The following is a 22,829-nucleotide window of genomic DNA, read 5'->3' as shown; positions in this document are numbered from 1 at the left end:
AAATGCCAAAGACGCAGCACAGAATGGACAAGCAAACATTTACAAACCAGATGGATATACACTAGGCTAACAATGTCGGAAGAAACACTAAATAATATATAGTCTCGGCCATGTACACCCAGCTTTTATCAATTTCTTATCCTCTTTGATTCACACGTTTCACTATAGTTTTAAAGGCGCATGTTCTCTTTCTGTTTAGCCGCTGCTATGATCGAAGAAACCTAAAGAATGAAAATATGTTTTGTAACATATCCGAAAAGGAGTGCGCGTGACACATGCATACAAACAACATCAACAAATTAGTCAACCTACATGTCAAGTCTTAGTGGAGGGGGTAATTCAAATATTAAGAGAATGTCTGACACATTTTACGGCGCTGAAACATGCAACTGACATTTACTGCCTAAAAATTAATACCTTACTTTCAGTAAATTTACATTTTAATTGACTTGTTTTGGTAGAGTTTCTTAAAATAGTCACATAAGTATTTTACTCTAATTACTAGCCACTGTTAAATAAGATGTTTTGATAACTCACGCATGTAGTAATGAAAATTTGTAGCTTTTCCAACAAATAACAAGCATATCTATGTCAATTTGTGATAAAAAATATCAAAGGTTTACATTATTTAACTAATCGGTATCTGTCAAAGGTCGTCGCCGATCCTTGACTTTCAGACTGCGGTGACCGCAGTCTCAATTATTAAAACCTTTTTCAGCTTTAAATTCAAATATTTCCCTAAAATGCACTGTAAAAATCAGATTCCATGTTTTCTTTTTAGGATAAAGGAGGGGAAAACAGCGAAGACAGGCATCGTATCCACGTTTACTGTTTGGTAATAGATATCCGGGTTTGATGATACTCTTTTGTTTGCAAACAAGGAGCACATTATGAAAGGGTGAAAGAAAATCCGTCTGATCTTTTCAGCTTGTTTGTAAATAACGTTCAACGTTATTTGCATATTCACATTGTGTTCAATACTGTTAATAGCAATCAGTCTGACCTTATCAGCCTGTGTGTGCAAACCATTCGCCCTTATTTGCTGCATATTGTGTTCACGACTGTACAACCATTAATTACTGCGTATCCTTATTCATCACACGTAAGTAGGATGTACGTTATTTTGAGAAGCGGTTCCCCCTTTGAGATTGCCTAAAAGCATATCTGACCAACTCAGGGTATGCCAGATGTCAAATAGCATAACCATTTGTTCAAGTGGATATATAAATATTCCTCGAATATGCAACCACGTACACCAAAACGAACTAAAGTATTGGTAATATGTTAATACTGAAGGCACAAAACATGATTGAAATATGAACAGTACCAAAGAAATGAACTAGGTTGATGTATTACAAGGGATGCGGAACAATCTGTTTATCATTTTATTAGTAAAAATGTAAAACAAAGTTTAACGAGATATGATAATGGGGTTAGCAATTTATGAGTATCACAGTAATGCAAAAGGATTAAATGTGAAAAGAAAACATATATAAATGGTGAAATCAATTCTATATTGAAAACATTAAGTGCATATAACATTGAGTAGTTAAAACCAGGTACTTTATTGAATACAGTTTTCTATTACATGTAAAATTTATCCTTATTACTATATATTGAATGCTCATCAATATCCTTTTCCATATGCAATTGCAAAGAAAAAAAAGCACGCATGCTTCTTTTGAAAGATTTTCAATAGGTTTAATGTTAAAAACAACAACTATAAAGCTTCAGATGCATACATTATTTCTCAAATAAACAGTTGAGAACAAATACAGCTACCTCATTGTGTCTATATTCAACGAAAGCGCTTACTTAAAATTAGCATTGCAAGTTACTGTATGACGTCATACATGTACATGTATGTTATTTCCTGGATATGAGCTAAACTCAGTTTCATCGATTTTAATATACACTCTGCATAAAACATACGCCAGAAATGCAAATGATAAATTGTATTGTACGGTCGGATGCTATTCTAGCGACGTGTATAACGTCTCGGGTGGTGTTGGTGTTGGTGTTGATCGATTAGTTTTGGTTTCCCATGTGCATTTGACCGTATGGAGCATAAACATTTGGTGTCAATCCTCTGAGATGCTCATAATCTGGGACATAGTGTGGTGTAATGTCTCTTGACTGCTGACGCCCAGGGGCATAGAAATATTGATTAAGACCCCCACCACTTACATAGTAAGGAGGCGCTCCATCCCTGTCAGTGTCCATTATCCCCACTCTTGCCTTCCCAAGCATTCTCCTCCTCTTTTGCCAGTGCTTTTCTTTAAACCTCTCCAACTCTTGTTCCTCAGTTATTTCATCCGAGTCGTCGGGCGTTCCTGCATCAGATACTTCGAAATCATCTGATTCGTATTTTTTGTTTTTCTTTTCGTTTGTTTGCTTAGATTTCAGAGTTAGAGCTGTGAGTAGTCGCATCTTTGCTCGCTGGAGTTTTCGCAACCTTCTTTGGTATTTTTCTTCCATTTCTTCAACAGTTTCTCCTCCTTCTTTATGTACATTCTTTCTTCCATGCCCTTTTGCTTTCCTGCTTGAATTTGGTGCAATGTTATACTTTTCCGGAGTTTTTTCCCAGGGTTTATAAGGCTGGTACTCGTTAAAATCTCCTCTCTGTTTTTGTTTGTAAAGACCTGCTTCCATCTAAAAGATCAACCGTTAGGTTAAGTGCGTTTTATATATTTATGAAAGTAAACTAAATACTCGGTGGCTTTAAATAACAGAGTCGTTAATGCAAGATCCTATTTTACACATATCATTTCTGAGAATTCAGCGTATCATTGATATACATAATTATACTGATATGTTATATACTTCAGCAGGTGTTTTACCTCTTCATTTTCAAGCAATCTCCTTCCACGGTACACATCGCGGGGACGCTGCGCAACAATCGGAGCATGGTTCACATGTGGAACAGTTGCACCTCCGTTTAGGGGCCGAATGGCGGGAAGTGGGGCTGGGGCATCCCTCCTTATGGCTGTTATATCCAACGGCTCCCTTGGTGTGGCATTAAGGGCCGACAGTTTAGGTTTCCTGGACGGAACAGCATCAGTCTTGTCTAGCATATATTCATCAGGAAGTGGTGCTTTTGCTTCTTCCTAAAAATACAAAATAACATGTACTGCAAAAATAAAAATAAATACAAATACAAATGATCTTGTAACTTACATATCATCCATAGGGCTGTTTAACATACGTAGGCAGCGATTTCTAAAGACTTATGTGTATAGGTCGCGCTTTCTTCTTTTTAATCGACGTGTTTTTCGTGTATTTATACAGCTGTTTGTCATACTTGCAAATCTATATCACCATGTACACAGAAGTGTTGTTAATACAAACTTCGCCTTCACAGTCGTTTTAATCGTGTGTCACGCGCGCACAATCTATGATGCAAGGGAGGAAACTGTTTTCTCGAATATTTTAAGTAATGTGAGTTATTCACTTATCATGAAATGTTTAATAATTTTATCAGGGGATATAGAATTGAATCCTGGACCTGATATTTATCAGTCAACATTATCTGTCTTTCATCAAAATATCCGCAGCATTAGAAACAAATTCGATTACATAAAAAATAATTTCCTTGACTTTGACATACTTCGTTTTACGGAAACCAAGCTTTCTGCGACCGTAGCTGATGACCAGTTGCTCGGTACTGGGTCCATTATTTTTCTTAATCTACGTCAACGACATTGCTGACACTCTTCATAGTGTTACTAGACTTTTTGCCGATGATAGTTCTCTGGCTGTTACTTCGAATGATAATGCTTATATACAAACAACAATTAATCATGATCTCAATATAATATCTGATTGGGCTAAACAATGGCTAGTTCAGTTTAACCCAGCCAAGACGGAAGTAATGTTTCTGTCACTCATGAAAAATAATAGCATTCGTCCTTCACGCTTCTTTCAAGACACACAACTAAGTTACGTTCAAACCCACAAACACCTTGGCGTTACACTGAGTGACGATGGAACTTGGCATAGTCATATCTCTAACATTACAACTTCAGCAGCAAAGGTCCTTGGTTCAATGAGAATGTTAAAGTTTAAATTGAAACGTAAAACACTTAACCAAATATACTGTTCATACTTGAGACCAATAACGGAATAAGCATCAATTGTTTGGGATAACTGTTCATTAAATGAAAAAGAACTTTTAAAAAGAATTCAGTACGACGCAGCACGAATAGTCACTGGGCTTACAAGATCTGTTTCAATAAATAGACTCCTAGAAGAAATTGGCTGGGTTACACTATCAGAGAGACGAAAGATGCAAAAATATATTTTACTGTTTAACACAAAGGCGAATTGCCCGATTATTTAAATATTCACTTTCCTGATCTTGTAAGCAATACAAGTAACTACAATTTACGTAACCAAATGAAATACGCAGCTGTAGCACGTCGACTAGAAATTTATTCGAACTCTGTAATACCATCGTCAGTTAAACTATGGAATGAATTAGACTTAGAAACTCGTAATTTAGAAACACTGTCCTCGTTTAAGTATAAATTGAGAAATAAGTTCAAAGCGGCCGAAGTACCATCATATTTTCTCTCAGGAGATCGATTTCATCAGGTCTAACATGAAATCGAATCAGAAATAAGTGCAGTAATTTGAATGCGGATTTATTTTATAATCATTTGCGTGAAACTCCATCATGTTCTTGCGGCAATACACTAGAAGACGCCGATCATTACTTTTATAATGTCCAAAATATGTTAATGAAAGACGATAACTATTTTAAATATACGCACACATTCCACCAATTAAGTGCGGATAAATTACTTTTTGGTATCAACAATTTAAAGGAGAATGGCAACAGCATACTTTTCCAACAAGTCCAGTCGTTTATTAAAGCAACGAAGCGTTTCGAACAAATCTCTTGAAGTAATGCTGCCTTATACTAGAATATAGCCAGGTCAAAAGGCGGTACAAGGTAAAAGGCATAAACATCATTCAATTCGTTCAAATGTTTTTTTTTTTTTGTTTTTTGTTTTGTTTTTATTCTTCTGCTCTTACTTCTGACGAATTGATTTTTTCCCCTTTTTCATTACTTTTCTCACTTTTCCCCTGTATATTGTATTTTGTTGCAAGGTAATTTATAATTGCATATTTAGATTTCGTAACCATCTTGATAACTTATTCGAATTTAGGGGAGGGCCGTTTTCTAATGTTGTAAAAACTTGTGGCCCAACCCTTTTGCTTTTGACAAAGTAAAATATGTCATGCTTTTCATGTTACTTAGATTTATTATTTATCTGTATTCTTTTGCATGCATTGTCAAAAAGTGTACAATTATGAAGCAATAAAATATGATTAAATCAAAAATAAATACTTTTCATGGATATGATAAAACATTTGGTCTATGTTTTTGCACGTGAAAAAAAATGTTATATCATTCTCATTTTAGACATCCCAGACCATTTACATTTCAACAGAGCTTTGCTTGATGATAAATAATCTTACTTGAAGTTTAAAATGCCCTTATTAATTTCAAATTCAGCTTCAGAAAATAAATTGACTCAGTAAATACGGATACGTATTTATAAGAAAAATGTATAAGAATTTGTAAGTTTTACTTTTAATATACAATATTTATATAGATTACTTTGTATATAGCTTGTTGTGACTTGGAATATAGGCAGTAGATAAGTAGACCCAGGCCAATAACGGCAGCAATAGCTACTGCTCCGAGAACGATTCCAACGATCACGTCTGGAAGGAAGTTCGTAACTCATCAAATAACACACTTTGGAGATACTGCCATAAGTTTATTACAAATAAAATCTTAATTTAGACTGATTTTGTTAAACATGGTGATAGAAACCAGAGGCATAAAATAAATGTCTGAACATATATTTTGCAATGTTAGATGATCTATTAAATGAGACTATCAAATTTCAAAACTTACATGTTGGAATTCCATCTGTAAAAGTAAGAAAGATTTTTAAAGCATTCAAGCAAACATCATGTTGACATAATACTTACTGTTTTTCTTCAATTTAAATCGTAAATAATTCATATTGTTTTTAAACATATATTACATTTCCTTGATTCATTCACAACTGTCTCATTTCATTAAGTTGATATAAAATCTAGTTTTAATAAACATTTAAGCAAAACTCAAAACAATCAAGCAAAACCAAAACCAAACCTTTCTCACAGACACCTCCGCTTTCTTTGTATCCGTCTGCGCAGATGCAAATTTCTTCAGAACCACAGACGGCATTGGCATCTATACATGCACTATTTACACAAGGATTTCCAAGGGAACCCCCAGACTGTGGTATATCTATTTTAATAGAAAACATACACATGGAAGTACAAATGTCCTACGCTTTGCTATTCAATCTGTAAATACATCATCAGCATAGTGAAGCAAATTTTTATTTGGACAATCCTGTTTTAATAGTAATACAATGAAAACTAGTTGGAGTTGGAAAACTACGGGGACAATCCCAGCAACACAAACTGTAACGATGATTGTTGAGAAACACATAAGACATGATATTACATTTTTATTCAAATTATTATAATAAAAGATGTTAGCTCATTTATTTTTACTGGAAAAAAATATTTCACAAGGGCACAAACGCTAGCAGCGAATTGTATGACATTGGTTTAACTCTTTGGTTTGGTCAAAGTTAGCCAAAATGATTATTGATTTGTCAATAACTAATATCAACCAATAAAAACATTAGGGATAATAGATTATAATACCTTTTTTACACTCTCCTAAGGCCAATGAGTAGCCACTCAAACAGACACATAAACCCGCAATTCCACACTCACTGTTGTTGGTCAAACAGTTTGATGCAACTGTGCAGGAAGACCCTATTGCTCCAACTGAAGCAAATATATTTTTTGTGATTTGTTTATGTCGATCTAAATAAATATAAACTACAAAGTACATGTGAAGGCCTAGCAACAAATACATGCCGTGGTCTTTGTTGTTAATGCTTAAAAAATACGGCAATTAACCAAGATTCTAGCATAACATTGATATGATTTCAAGAAAGTGACCAAGATTCAGTCATAATCAAGGTTGATCATAAATTCCATCAAACAAATAACGATCACAAAAGTGACCCAAAACCAGCATCGGTCAAGAGTAATGGCAACAACACCATGAAGCCCCAAGAGAGATGATAAAACTCAGAGATTGTCAATATGTATGACGTCAACTTACACACAATGTTTATATCGTCTAAAACGTTACATGTATCCTAAATGGCCCGTGATGTCGAAAAGGATCTCTCTTATTGGTAGAAAGATATCAACCTTTGGGGAGAATCGTAATTAATGAAAGCTGACACCATATTTGAGATGTATTACTTTTGTTGTTGTTGTTGTTGTTTTACTGTCAACACTTGTTTCCCAATAAGTGCTGGTTAGATTTGCTGGAATTTTGGTAAAAAAATATCAACATCAAAAGCTCATATTCAGGAAAAAAACAATATACAGTAAGTCATGGTTATTTAGGTCACAGTCAAAATGGTTGTCCAAGAGGTGGAGGGGATGCATGTAATACCCTTGGTCATTCCCTGCACAGTGGCATAACAGTTTTGACTGTACCTTAAATAACTATAAAAACAAATATTACTTGCTTAAAATATTATCTAAACAAAAAATGATATAGTTGTTTAATTACCGGATCAAAATCATATTTGAAAGAAGTGTTAAAAGTCGTTGATGATATGCTGTCTTGAAATTAAATTTGGAAATTCCAATGATGTCTGAGCTGTTGACCGAGGAATTGTTCAATTCAAGACAAATTAATAGCTTTCATGTTAAACAGCAAACAATAAAAGGTTTGTATTTATAGAAAGAATTCTGTAATAATTAAATACATTAAATTATGTGTTTAGATTTAATGGATAATAAGATGTTTGACAATTTATGTAAAAGTCACTGAATTTATTAAACACTAAATGTCTCAATCTACGTTGGCACACATTTTTACTCGTGCAAGCAACAATCAAACTTACATATACCGTTGTTGAAGTCAGAACAGACAAAAGGGGCCGAAAAATGAACAGTTTAATACAGCATGTCAAGTTGATTATGAATCCTTTGAAAATACGCCAATACGCACACATTTCTGTTCGAGCTTCTGACCCATTGAAAAGTGCATTGTACTAGAAGGTGAGAAGCAGTCAACGTTGCTTGTAGTACAAACTTAAGTACCGGGACATGCTCAGTTATTAAAGCCTCTGACTCGTGCTAGCAGGCATTTTAGATTTTTAGTGGCTGACCCATTCTTGCATACATTTTCAATTGTCCATATAATGGAAATGAAAGAACACTCGATGGAAGGATCAGAAGTTTCCTCCAGGATGCAACTGACACGCCGACATGTACTGACGGCTGATGAACACCTGTGCCTGAATCAGTTGCATACATCAAAGGGTGGACAATCACAGCATGAAATAATGCGTGTCAACTAGGTGTTAACACTTTCAATTACCTTCAATACAATTTACACTTTCCTCGAGGAAGCCACTTGCACACTTGCATGTACCGGATGCTAAGGAACACAAGTGTGGGAGCCAGAACAAATAACCAAAACAGAGCAGGCCATCTAGAGAAGTATTTTAACTTCAGAGAATATTCTTTGTACATTTCATTGTATTGAACATCACACATACCCATCAATAAGTGCGTTTTTAACTTTGAGAGTTATTCTTTGTATAAAAATATGTAAGAAATGCTCTACAGTTTATAAAGCTATAAATGTAAATATGTAACAACCGACAATAAAAATGTATGTTATATTATTAATAATTATAATTTATACTCATCTCTAAGCATGCCATAACATTAAACACGCATTGAACGTTTCGTTTGCAATACCTTGTATACAGTTGCCAGAGTTCGGGGAGTATCCACTTCTGCAGACACATAGCCCAGATGAACCACACTCAGTGTTGGTTGTTGTACATTCCAATGACAGTGAGCACGCCCCGTCAAGAACGCCCACTGAATGAGTGATACCATTGATCTGAGTGACTAATTGTGTGTTTACCGCGGTTAAACCACACGCTGTGCATTATTATTTCATGAAGAGTGTCCCACCCGAAACAATAACGGAATAGCCTCATAAGTTTAGTCAAACAAAATCACATTGTATTTGCAATTATTTGCTTAATACTTTCATAGAATTTTCTTCTCAACAGATGCAATTACAAACTTGTAAATAGTTTCTTTGACAATTTCGTTTATAGTGTTTAACCAGGAGTTTTACCATATTTGCGATTCTTCTAAAATATCTGGGTTGTTAACATTTAAATTCTCTCGAAACTTCATTAGGTATGGTCTTGAATAGAAAGTACGTGGTAAATATTTTATTCTAGAAAATTTGAAAAATGGACAAATAAAAAGGAAATGTTACCAACGTCATTTAAAGGACAATGAGTACATTATCGATTGACATGAGGTACAGAACTTTGACCCAAACAACCAACTTAAAAAAGGAATTGGTGATTACTTGCATGGAAGTCTTTCTACGTTTACAAGAGCGCAACATAGCAGTTGCAGGCGAAAACTTGCCTAATGTAAGTGACATTGTTAAATTCAATATAAATTCATCGTGCTTTTTGGACAACTTCTGCTATATAACCTTCTTTTATATTATTCGAGTAGCCCTAAATAAGAAAATTTATATAAATCAATTTCTAAACGTATAAATTATTTAGATAAGCATTATATTGGTTTATACTTTTGTCTTACCAGCACGGCATTTCCCATCATAGGGTGTATAATCATTGTCACAAGTGCATCGTTGAAGGGTGGAATGACACGTGGTGTGTGTCACGGTGCACGTAGGGCCTGTGGCGTCAAAACACGTGCCATTCAGTGTTCCATCTATACAAAATAAAATAATTGCATGTAAACAACTGCTTATATATGTAAATGTGTTATTTTAAAAGCAGAAAAGGTGAGTTGGTAGGTTGAACAAATAATCAACTTCGAACTGCATAAAACATACATTGACCATTAGACGGTATGCTATGTACCTGTGTCCGGTCATCTATTTCAATATGTCGTCATACATATTACTTCCAGTGACTACTTTTAAAAATGGCCGTGATTTTATTACAAAGTACCTTGCCAACAAATATCAGAGGAGGAGAAGGCTGTATGGCCGTCTTTGCATACACACTGCTCCGCCGCCATGTCACATTTGGCCCCAGGATCACTGCACGGAGAAGTTGTGTTACAGGATCCCAAGTATAGTTGTGCTGGAATGGGAAGCTTTCAATGATATTAAATGTCAAACATGGCTGAAGAAATTGAGCATTACAGAGTTTCATTAATTACAAAATTAAGTACAATTCAATATTTCCTAACAAGTTAAAAAGCGGAAAAACTTGGCATGTATCAGTTGAATTGGGATAATTATGACTGTTTTTAAGGAATTATCGCATTTGTCCGTGTGTTCATACTGTTCATACTGTATATCGGCATTCTGGCATGCTTGTGAAAACCACAGTCGCGCATGCGATCAATCCTTATATTTAAATTTTAGATAACTATTCATCGCAATTAAAATTAATAAAAAAGTGCGAATCTGTGTATTTATTTGGTTTAAAAACGTTGTCGACAACAAACGTTTGCATAAACAAGCCAACTGTTACGTCGTATTCTATAGGTTAAATGAGGTCGCTGTAATCCAATCAGAGCATGATATTTAAATAAACACTGACGTCACAAACTCTTCCGTGTTTTACAATATGAATCGCATTTTATTTCCTACAGGGAGTCTATGGTGAATATGTCAACTTCTCAGGTTAGTGCGCTATTCGAGTGTCCCCTTTGACAGTTTACAATGAAGACATTAACGACAGAGTTGTTTCAATACCAATCACCGAAGACATTAACTCTTTCAAGAGGGTCTCTCTACAAATATGCATACAATATAATAGCATAGTCTCACTCACAGGGTAACCATTATTAACTCATTACCACTTAACACCGAAGCGGTGATAATGGGAAGTTATGATCATATGTAAGTCACTAACAACTTCCGGAAGTAGCTCTATACTTCCTTTGTTAACGCTGTAAGGACTAGGAAGTGGTGTCTCTCTCATACGACTTCAAACATTTTAAAATCTACTCTAGATATTAACTGTTTAGTGATGGTGGACATTTGGCTACGTATACACTGTTTCTGTGATCATTCAGGTATAATTTAATTTTGGAAATCGATTGCAGTTTTTGAAAGAGGCTGTATACTAGGGCGTCCTGTTTTATATGCATCGTCTTATTGTGACTGGCCATTTCTAGCCAATACCTACCTGAAGACTCTGATAAGATGAGGAATAATACAACTTCAACAATCCAGCCTCTGGCAAACTGGAATGTTGTGGATGGTGTTAGAGTCAAAACAAACTATATAGGCCATGAAAGCCGTTCTTACCCAACACCTATTGAAGGTCACGTGTCATCCAGCTTATAGAATGCTTAGCAGATAATCTTACTTTCAACACATTTTCCATTTTCCTCAAGGAAGCCAGTGGCACACTGGCATGTACCAGAAACTAAGGAACACTCGGTGTTGGAGTCAGCACATGCCACGAAACCAGAACAGGCCCCATGGAGTGTGCCATCTAGAAATGTTCAAGTGTTCGAACTGATTAAGCGTATTTGATAAACTTTGGTGCAAGAAAACTGGATGTAGTGAATACTCAAATCATATTGCAAAGAAGTGTTTTTAACTTAAAAATAGTTTTTATTAAAAATCGATATTTATATAAACGATATGGAACAATTGTTATAAAAGTATCATAATAATCACAAACACAGACACAATAAAAATGTACGCCATATCTATATGCATGGGTAAAACAAATATTGAACGTTTTGTTTACAATACCTTGTTTACAGTTGTCCGAGCTCTGGGAGTACCCACTTCTGCAGACACATAGCCTAGATGAACCACACTCAGTGTTGGTTGTTGTACATGCTGACGTCAGAGAGCACGCTCCGCCAAGGACGCCCACTAAATAAATGGTATTCGTAAAAAGAGTGACTTACTTTAGATTAACCGAACACTCGTGGCATGATACGTAAGCCGCCCGAAACAATCACACAATAACATTTTTAATTATTGCCTTTTTTATCATGAAATAAATTTGATCCCGATAATTTGCTTAATACTTTCATTTTATTACCTACTCATCATCAAAGCCATATAGTTCACCCCACGGATAACAAGTTTTAACCAATTTATCTTAGGTTGTCGAGGCATTGGAGGTCATCGTTTGACGACCTTTCCTATATTGTTGGTCAATATTTCTTCTAAAAATCATTGTAACGAAGTTTGTGTCAGTCAATTATACCTCGGTAATAATGCGTGTTATTAAAATGTGGCTGCTGACAATTGTAAGTTTTAAAAGGAACTTCAATGTTATCACAACGCATACTTTACTATACTTTAGTATACTGTTTGGCAATTAAAAGCAATTTTGAACGTCTTCATCGTTCAGAATATACATATTAATACGTGATCGTCAGATTAATTTACTTCTATCAAATTTTAACACGACTTTAAGGTCTGTGAGCCTTGATGCTACATTTCATTTGACACGTATGTTCTTTCCTAATTAATAATAGAGAAAGACGTTGATTTTTTATACCCTTTTTATGTAATTATGTCAGTGTGTGTATACCACGTAATAAATAGCGTTATAAATGCTACGTCGGAAGGCAATATTTTGACTTGAAAAAAAATCCTTTAAACAAAGATAACCATTTTCAATGAAACAAAGCGCAGTCTACGTCGCTCCCCGGAGCCCTGCCTTCGGCCTTTTACCGGAGTTTTTCTTTAAACTCTTCGACAACCTTTTCACTATACGGCCGTCTGACGGAGCACTGTCAAAACATGATTATGTAAACAGATTCGTCGAAGTGTTTGATGAAACTAATGACGTTATCAAATGTCGGTAATAAAACAAATGCGGGGATCTATAAGCGGCATAGACTGCCGTATGTTTCATTTAAAATGGTGTTGTAAAAGAAAAGTCATCTTTGATTTAACTGTTCATTTTAAGCAAAATGTTGCCTATCGACGTAGCATATATGACGTAATTTATCACGTGGAATACACACACTGTATGTTGAAAAGATTAGATTACTGTTAGCACGTAATTACCCTGCAAGCAAAAGCCATTACGTTCATCAAACCCTGCCTCGCATTCGCATTGACTGGAAACATTGTCACAAGTAGTATTGGCGTCGATACAAGAAACTGTAGTAGAACATCTTCCATGTAATTCTCCATCTGAAGACAAATTAAGAAATGTTGATATGTGCTTTAATTGATTATAGGTGAATATAAAAAGCTGAGCAATATTTAATTTAGAATTCAAAGGTCTGAAAAGATAAGTGTTGACTACGTAAACAGTTGTGGCAACAAATAATATTTAATACCGTTTTTTGGAACGTCTTCTGCTATTTGCTTCTATAGCTCGTTTATCATCAAAGTTGCCTTAGAATACAACCTTCATTCTCAGCCAATAAAAATGCAGATAGGCAATTATTTAGTACTAGGTTTAATCATTAAGAATTTCAACTATCGCTGTTGTTAAACGGTCCGCCTTCTGCCACTCATTTGATAAACACTCCCTACGTCAGATTTTGAGTTGACAATGTGTCAACCAATGAAATAGTATTCTAAGACAGTAAGATGAGCTGAAGTAACATTTGAATGATTAAGAAGGGCTCGATCTCTACACTCACCCCGTCCATTCTTAATCATTAAAATATTAACCATTGCATTGTTTGTTATTTCTCCATTTGTCTTACCAGCGTAACATTCTCCATCGTAAGAATTATAGTCCGTGTCACACGTGCATCGTTGGAGCGTGGAATGACACGTGGTGTGTGTCACGTTGCACATGGGACCTGTGACGTCGGAGCACGTGCCATTCAGTGTTCCATCTTACATTTTAGAAAATAAAATTAGTCCATGAAAACAATTGCTTGTTTCAGACAATTCATGTACATTTGTCAGGTTTAAGAATAATGATGTGAGTAAGGAGGATGAAAAGGATGAAAACATGCCCTGATTATGATTTTGCTGTAATTAAATAATGGAAACTAAAGCGATAAATTTTAAATGTATTTATGCCAACAGACTATTGATGGGAGACACATCGTCACAGGACATTATACTAAAATACATAGACATGGTTGTCCGGCTAGCGCAGTGGTTAGCGCATTCGCTTCTATGTGACCCGGGTTCGATTCCCGGCCTGGGCGCATGTGAATTCGGGTTTGATTCAACAAGTCGGACAAGGGGGTTTCTTCCGGGTACTCCGGTTTTCCCCACAACACAAGACCACACTCTGTCGTAACATAGTGCCAACGATTAATATAATGTTGTAATTACTTGTTTCCTAATAGTTGTAAAATAAATAAGTTTTAACTAAATAAATGTTTTTATGACTCTTCTCTCGAGGGCGACAAAATCCTGGAGTATCATGGATATGTGAATTATTTACCCTACACATACGTAGGACATGTAACGCAATTATATCAATGCATATTACTATGTATCCTATTTAAGTTTCTCAATACAAGGGAGTTAAGGTAAATTCATACGACATATCAGACGATTCAAGTAATATTGTTACCATAAGAGAACTTTTCGCCATTAACTTGGACAGACAAAACGACTTTTTCTTTCATTAATTGAGACATTTACAGGAAATACCTTAAATATTACCAATACTTAAGCAGGAAATCGATTCGCACAAGCAAATTTTAGAGATCTTAAGAAATATACCAAGGTACAAAATATCAACCTTTCGGGAATTTCCGTTTTTTAAGGCAACATATTTCGGAATTAAAAACTTCGATTCTAGGTATACAGTTTTTAACATTATATTAACTATATCTAGTCATTAGAATTAAAAGTTATTCCTGATGAACATATATTGTCAGCAAATAATTCACTTAAATGGCATGGATCCTTAGACGCTATGCTTTGTACCTCTGTCTGGTTGTGTACTTTAAAGTCGTCTTACATATCACTTCCGGTGTTTATTTTTCAAAACAAGCCTAGCACGATCCGGTTGTAGAGTACCTTGCCAACAAATATCAGAGGAGGAGAAGGCTGTATAACCATCCTTGCATACACACTGCTCCGCAGCCATGTCACATTGGGCCCCGGGATCACTGCACTGGGAAGTTGTGTTACACGATCCCATGTATAGTTGTGCTGGAATGGTTAGTTCTAAATCATAATATACATTATGAGATGAACGATGTAAGGTCATTTCTACATGCACAATTTCCACCGCCATGTAACATTGGGCCCCGGGAACATTGCACGGGGAAGTTGTCTCACACGATACCTAATATAATTGATTTGAAGTGGAGGCCCGATTAGTTATATATCATAATATACATTACGAGTAGAGTTCCGCCGACATATTACATTGGGCCCAATGACCGTTGAACAATGATCCTGGATTAAGGGATTTAATGTACATTAGTGCTTTCATTAAAAAACATAGATACTACCATATTACAGTTCATCACATGAAACAGGTGTTACCAGTGGCGTTTCAGGGTACTACGTTTAGAGGGAGCGTAAATGAGGGGCGTACCTTCTGGCATGCGCCTTGAACGATTTTAAAGGGGAGGGGGCGCCCTCCTCTGCATCTGTTTGTTGCTACAGGGCCACATTATATAGAAGGATGTAACCATTTTTTTAAATTTAGCAAAAAATGTAGACTTTTGCCATTAATCCCTTTCCTAGCGAGTTGTTAATCAGAAAATCTGATATATAACAGTTTGAATTAATTTTGACAACTGTCCATACAGGGAAATAAACGTCATTATAATATGAGTCGTGTCGCTCGATTTTGGGCCTTCGAACATGCATATGCTTGTATTGTTATATAGGGTATTTCATTTACTTGACACTTCAGGTAATACTAAAAATGACATAATGATATCTCTAAAATTGCGTAAGATACGTGTTTACAAGAAAAACTATGCATTGTGCATTCTGAATACTTCATTTGACGTCACAAATATGACGTCATTACCGAAGAACATTATTGAAATGACACGCGTTTTTCACGTATTTCAACTAGCTTTTAAATTTACTTGTTCACTTTACACAGAATTTTATTGGAACATAACTAAAAATGTTGGAAAAATATTTTTTCGTATTTTAAAACAATCGGTCCGTTTAAACAGACGCTTTGAATGCAGTCAAAACAAGTCGGAACAATATCTGTTTCTGCTATGGAAACGCGAGTAATGGTCATAAGTCGTTGAGAAAATGATACGCCAATGACAATCCTTTAATAGAAGGAAGTTTGGAAGGAAAAAAAACTTTGAAAATTGATTACTTTTGGCCTTTGATATTCATTATTTTCTCCATTCGTAACAATTAAATCCGAGAGCCCAAAATCGCACGATGCATCCCTATTATGTCAAATGATCATTTTAGTAAATGCTAACAGTTTTTCAATTGTAATTTGTCTCAAGCACGCACGCGTCATCATAGTCTGACTTATAGCTTATAGAATATCATGTGTTACAATTTATACTTACCTTGCACGCATGCGCCGGTGTCTTCCTTATATCCGGTGGTACATTCGCAACTTCCGGAAGCCGCTACACACTCAGTATTGGCGTCTGTACATGACACTGAAGAGGAGCAGCCTCCATGCAGCGATCCGTCTGGAACATGCGTAAGAGCAACTGGTATATGTGGATTTAAGCGTGAGGTTGAAATTAAAACAAAAAAAAGGTGAACTTCTTCTTCGCTGACCTTTCTGAGGCGGTAACTCCAACATGGGTAAGGGCTTTTTTGTTGGTAATAAACTAATTTTGGTATCACATATATACATCGGTTTCACATACCGTGTATTTGTTGTCACAGTTTTAATTAAAATTAAAAGCAGTTTTATTGTTTGTTTTACGAAATCCGAAACTGGTTTGACGTAACTCGTAACACAACAATAGACTGAACGTGTACCAAGCCATGCGTTTATTACTGCACAATAACCATGCAAAAGGGTAAATTATACAATTCAACAAACCCTCTCGTAGCTACCACATTCCAGTATGTATGTGTATACCACATGATCAATTGCGTCATAAATGATACGTCGGAAGGCAATATTTTGCTTCGAATGAATACTTTATTCTTCACCAATTTAAGTGAAACATAGTGCAGTCTACGCCGCTTACGGGGCCCCGCCTTCGGTCTTTGACCAGAGTTTTATTGACAGTTTAGTTTCTTAAAACACTTCGACAAATATTTTCACAATACGGCCGTCTGACGGACCACTGTCAAAACATTATTATGGAAACAGGTTTGTCGAAGTTTTTTTTGTGAAATAAATCACCTTTTCAAACTTCGGTAATACAACAAAGGCGGGGCTCTTTAAGCGGCATAGACTGCCCATTCTTTTATTTAAAATGGTGTAGTAAAATAAAAGTTATTTTTGATTTAAGTCTTATAAAATACGATTTAGAATACAATCAACAGTTTCAGCCAATAACATTACAGATAGACAGTCATTAAATAGTAGACTTAATCATTTATTTAAGATTTTCAACTTTCGCGCGTGTTAAAAAGTCCGCCTACTGCCAATCATTCGATACACACTCCCTGTGTCAGATTTTGCGTTGACAATGTATCAGCCAATAAGGTTGGGTTCTAAGTCAGTTAGATGACATGAAGTGAATTCTTAATGATAAAGAAGGACTCGTTACGCTCACTCCGCCCATTCTTAATAATTAAGATATCACTTCACGTCATCTAACTATTACATTATTAATTAATGAGTGTTTGAATGCGGTAGGAATTATTCCTTCAAAATAAACATATGAAATGTTACTAACATAAAGTAAGAATAAAATGTTATTGCTTTAGACCTTGACTTTCATTTTAATAAAATAATTATTTAGTTTATAAATCTAATAAAGTATTTTCTGTTCTGATTAAAAATGTTTGCAAGTATATGAAAGGAGCATTTGTTACACGCTACTCACTTATAAATAATACAACATAGTTTTAATAACTACTTTTTAATTTCCCTCACTGCATATGTTAACATAACAATCAATTCAAATTCAAATGAACTATTTTTTCCTCCAATATATTCCATTATATTATATATTTAAGTTAAGATACGTGACATGTTCATATATAACTATATGTATTACGACGATATAAACTTAAATACGTCGAATAAACTTTTCTGTTCTGTTCTGTTCTATAATCGGCCCAAAGTTCTTTTCCTACCTGTGTAACATGAACCCTGATATGCGGTGTACCCGGAGCTACATATACATTTCTTGGTGGTCTTGGTGTCACACTCCGTGTTGGCCTCCACACAACTGATCTTGGTTGAACACGTGCCGTGAAGATCTCCATCTGAACAGAATTGTTAAAAATGGTTTATTACTTGACATTATCTTGTCATTTAAACGACAATCCATTTTTGTTGTTATTATTAGTGTTTGAAAATCTGGCTGTATTTGCTATCGATAATCGAATCGAATCGGACCAAGCATATCGATTTACTATCGGACAATAATCGAAAGTTCATAATCTCAGTAAGGAATACATTCTTTATACATAGTATCATCATGAATATTTGAATGGTTAAACCTGGAATCAGTACGTGTGATGATAGAGTCATGCTTTTTGCAACAGTAAGCAAATTTCCATAACCTTTTACTGTCTTTAATAACTTAACGAAAAAACATAAAAAAACACAACACTTGCACATCAAATGCAAAATGGTGCACATCAAGTAAATTATCTTAGCATTTTATCCATGGAAAGCATATTAAATATATGTGAACCATCTTAACATTCAAAAACCTGTTATATTTAACATTTCATAAGAATATCTTAAATTCATAAAACTTTGCGTCCAGGCCTCCCTACTGGTTCATTGTTTGAGGTATAAAACATCCTCGATTCATTGAATATAAACATTGTTTTCAATATGTTAGAACGATGATATTTGAAACGACCTTGTGGAACGAATGAAGAGCTATTGCTTGTTTACGATGTCGCTTCTTACTGATTCATTCTGTACATTTCTAGAACCCATGTTCATCCCAAATATTGTATATCTATGGCACACTAAAATTACAATTAAAACAATTAAAATGCGTCGATTGTTTATCCTAATCGTTGTAAGTGTACTATAACATGTATAAAAAGAGTAATTTTGATAAGAACATCAAAACTCCCTGCTAACAGAAGAAATGTCATTACATGTTGGCGGTTATATAATAAGGGTGGCACTGTTAATCTTTAATTGAACTAATGTTTACTTATCTTGTGACGAACTAAATTTTAGACAATCATTTTTATTTCTTAATTCATAAACGTTATATCAAAAATACGCCCTTACAAATAAGCGTGCTTCATGGTCACACCAGGTTATAACAAACCCTGCAGGCGATGGTACACTTGCGGTCGGTAATAATTTCTAAAACATCTTGGGCTGAACTCAGAGTGAATATCAGTATGTTACCTTCCTACCAGAGCATCTATTATTGTGACCCACACTAATCTAATAAATATAACGATCTATAAATAGTTATATTCTGCTAAAAATAAAATGCCGGAATACAGAAATACAGCGCGGAAATAGCCGAACAAGCAAGAACTCATACTCGGATAACCTATTTTGATGGTTTCGACGTCATTCTGCTACTAAACATAGAGCGCATTGAGACAAAAAAATTGGGTTAAAACGACATAAATAGAAGTAGTTCTTTGGAGTTTGCGGTCTTAAGACTACCTGCGCGCATGCGCAGATATTCTAAAAACTGAATACATCGAGCCAGGATTCCCGGTATTTGCAGGTAAGAACGGACCCACTACACCATAGAGACAGGTTATTGAACAAGGTTTAAGAAATTTAAAACAATTTGTAATTTAAGGAGTTTTTGTAAGTTTTAAAGCAAAAGTGTTTACGTTCAACACATATGTGTAATGCACCAGTCAATTGTAACCACGGCCCCCCGCAACCCAGGGACCCTACGTTACGCCCAATCCCCGCTATAATTTTACGAAGACAAAACCACCGCATTCGCCCGGCACTGCGGGGCCACCTGGCAGGTAAAAACACGGCCCATTTCCCCGGCTATCCCCGGTATACCCACGGACCTGGGGATGGGGCGTGGTTACAATTGACTGGTGCATAAGAGAGTGGCCTCCCTCGTTAAAATGAACTCAACGAAAATTTACCTGAAATAAAAAAAGATTTACTCGTTTGTTTTACCACAAAACAAATATACGTAGTTACCGGAAGTAAAAATAGCGACATCGTTTGTGGACAACCACTATCGATTGTCGCCGACATAGCATAATGATTCAGATGATGATGATGATGGAATTGTTGTTGTTTGTGGTGGTGGCGGTGGTGGTGGTGGTGGTGGTGCTGCTGCTGCAGCTAAGAATGATGATGACGATGATGATGATTATGATGATGCTGCTGATGATGATGATATGATGATGCTGATGATGATGATGATGCTGATGATGATTATGCTGCTGCTGCTGCTGCTGATGATGATAATGCTGCAGCTGCTGCTGCTGCTGCTGCTGCTGCTGCTGCTGCTGCTGCTGCTGCTGCTGCTGCTGCTGCTGCTGCTGCTGCTGATGATGATGATGATGATGATGATGATGATGATGATGATGATGATGATGATGCCTAGTGAAAATGGCTCATGTTACTTCACTTGCGTGTTTGTTTTCCATACAAACAGGTCTTTAAGCTGGACAATTATTTTAATTATATCTCGACTAACCATTAATACATGTAAAAGCTCCACAAACTCACCGGCATGGCATGCGCCCTCGAAGGCAGTGTACCCCTTTGAACATTCACATAGTCCCAGCAAGTTACAGGACGCAGCAGGATCACTGCACGGCACACTCGTGCTACACGGTCCTAACGATTGGCCTGTCAATTAAACAGGAAGTGTTAAAATTTATGCATTCATTTTATACAAGAAACTAGCGCTAAACTAAACTGACAATCAAAAAAATGAGCTGATGTCACATCGTAGTTTAATTGTTTATTTAGACCAAGCATTTGCGAAGAAATAGTAGTATATATCCATCACACGCGCTGTGAAAAGTGTTGTGCACTATGTAATAGTTAGATGACACGAAGTTAATTCTTAATTATTAAGAATGGGCGGCGTGATCGTAGCGAACGAATCCTTCTTAATTAATAAAAATCACGTCATGTCATCTAACTGACTTAGAATACAACCTCATTGGCTGATACATTTTTAACGCAAAATTTGACGCAGGGAGTGTGTATAGGATGATTGGCAGTGGCAGTAGGCGGACTTTTGAACACGCGCGAAAGTTGAAATTCTTAATGATTAAATCTAGAAAGTACAGGTTAGAGGGGTTTTTTTTAAGTAATTTCTTCGTGAATAAGTGAATTAAGGAAGGGGAGCGCAGCGAAGCGACCGTGGTTTTCTTATTCACGAAGCAATTATTTAATAAATTCTAACTGACTTAGTGATAGCCCCTCCCAAATTGCATCAGCTTTAAAATTCATCCGTGCGCCTGTCAACAAGACCTGTCAATCATTACAAGATATTGCGACGTCATTTAATTCAGCGTTGATACTGAACTCGCGCATTTGTATAATTATGCAAACAGACGTGACTAAATGCGCATGCGCAGTTATAGCAATATACTTATTCATGTAGAGTTCTCTTCAGCAATAAGTAACGATTCTTCGCAAATAAAAAACTGAACATTTTAAAAATCTAGCGCTCCTGATTGGCTGAAAATGTAGGGCAAACACTAAAAAGTTAAAGACGTCGCATAAGAAATCATCAAGCGCATCATGTAGCTATTATCCAATCAAAATGCGTTAAAAATTTTGCATAAGTATTGCCTATACAATTTTGAACTCCATGGAAATACTCTAGCTCAGGTGCAATTAACGCCATCAAAACGTCAGCGTTATTAGAAAACGTATAACAATAAAACGGCGCTAACAATGTGATATAACTGACTGACGTCGGATGAGAAAGGAACGCGTTTTTGCCAAGCATTTAAATGTGGTCGTGACTTTTATTAAACTGTGTTTGAATCTCAATTCCGCATAACCTTAATGTTTGCGACAGAAAAGATTTGCGGTGAAACCGTCGAAACCCTTGAAACCAAAACTGAAACAGTATCGCCCTAGTACCACACTATTAAAACTTGTTCTTATATAGTTTTACTTTAAAATCACAACTCTTACCTTGAATAACGTGTAAAAGCGTGGCCGAAATGAAGCAAAGTACAAGTCCCATGCTAAATAAATAGATTTATGCATAAAAGATTAATAATAAATATATTAAACATTCGGCATTGTAAACATGTAAATCCAAACTCTTCACAATGCGTTAACAACGAGTTGCTAGCCGTCTTGGTATCTGTGATTTCAACGGTGCATTTTTAAATAATAATGATCTCAAAGAGGTCATTCAGACTTAACAAAGGGCTTGCTTTCAATTCAAAACTACATAATTACAGCTCTTAAAGAAATCGATCTGCCTACGAAAGGCTACAAACGACCCGATATCTGATATCTGAATATCAAACTTCAGTATTATCATTCTGCTAGATTGGCTCTTTATTCACTAAATCGTGTAAAGGAACGAACTTATTATTGTCATCAATGGTTGGCATTTAATACCCTGTGAGATTTTAATTACTCCTAAATGAAGCGACCGAAGAATGAACTGTTTTGGATCATTTATTGCGTAAGTTACTGCCTGCAATCATTTTCGATTGCTTAGAC

At 35.7% G+C, this 22,829-nt stretch overlaps 1 protein-coding gene across 1 annotated transcript; it reads right to left on the bottom strand.

Annotated features, from left to right (window-relative positions):
* Window positions 1-1,371: 1,371 nt before the first annotated feature.
* On the bottom strand, window positions 1,372-22,438 carry LOC128239080 (multiple epidermal growth factor-like domains protein 10). Its single transcript, XM_052955532.1, has 18 exons — window positions 22,287-22,438; window positions 20,856-20,978; window positions 18,293-18,424; window positions 16,591-16,719; window positions 15,107-15,241; window positions 13,825-13,959; window positions 13,172-13,300; window positions 11,894-12,019; window positions 11,499-11,627; window positions 10,125-10,259; window positions 9,748-9,882; window positions 8,872-8,997; window positions 6,739-6,864; window positions 6,173-6,310; window positions 5,930-5,944; window positions 5,627-5,733; window positions 2,841-3,107; window positions 1,372-2,652 (listed from the first exon to the last, which is right to left on the bottom strand). The coding sequence occupies exons 1-18, from the start codon at window positions 22,336-22,338 to the stop codon at window positions 2,029-2,031; spliced, it is 2,763 nt and encodes a 920-aa protein (XP_052811492.1). The 5' UTR covers window positions 22,339-22,438; the 3' UTR covers window positions 1,372-2,028.
* Window positions 22,439-22,829: the final 391 nt, after the last annotated feature.

Source organism: Mya arenaria, chromosome 6 (assembly GCF_026914265.1).
Source record: "Mya arenaria isolate MELC-2E11 chromosome 6, ASM2691426v1".
Lineage (NCBI taxonomy): Eukaryota > Metazoa > Mollusca > Bivalvia > Myida > Myidae > Mya > Mya arenaria.
The sequence above is the reverse complement of the archived record's forward strand: the minus strand, read 5'-3'. Positions and strand labels throughout refer to the sequence as shown.

Coding starts and splice junctions, on each gene's coding strand:
- LOC128239080 (XM_052955532.1), bottom strand. CDS start 22,338: ATGGGACTTGTACTTTGCTTCATTTCGGCCACGCTTTTACACGTTATT. Junction 12,020..13,171: donor TAATGGCTTTTGCTTGCAGG/GTAATTACGTGC, acceptor CCATTTATTTAG/TGGGCGTCCTTGGCGGAGCG. Junction 2,653..2,840: donor GATTGCTTGAAAATGAAGAG/GTAAAACACCTG, acceptor TTGATCTTTTAG/ATGGAAGCAGGTCTTTACAA.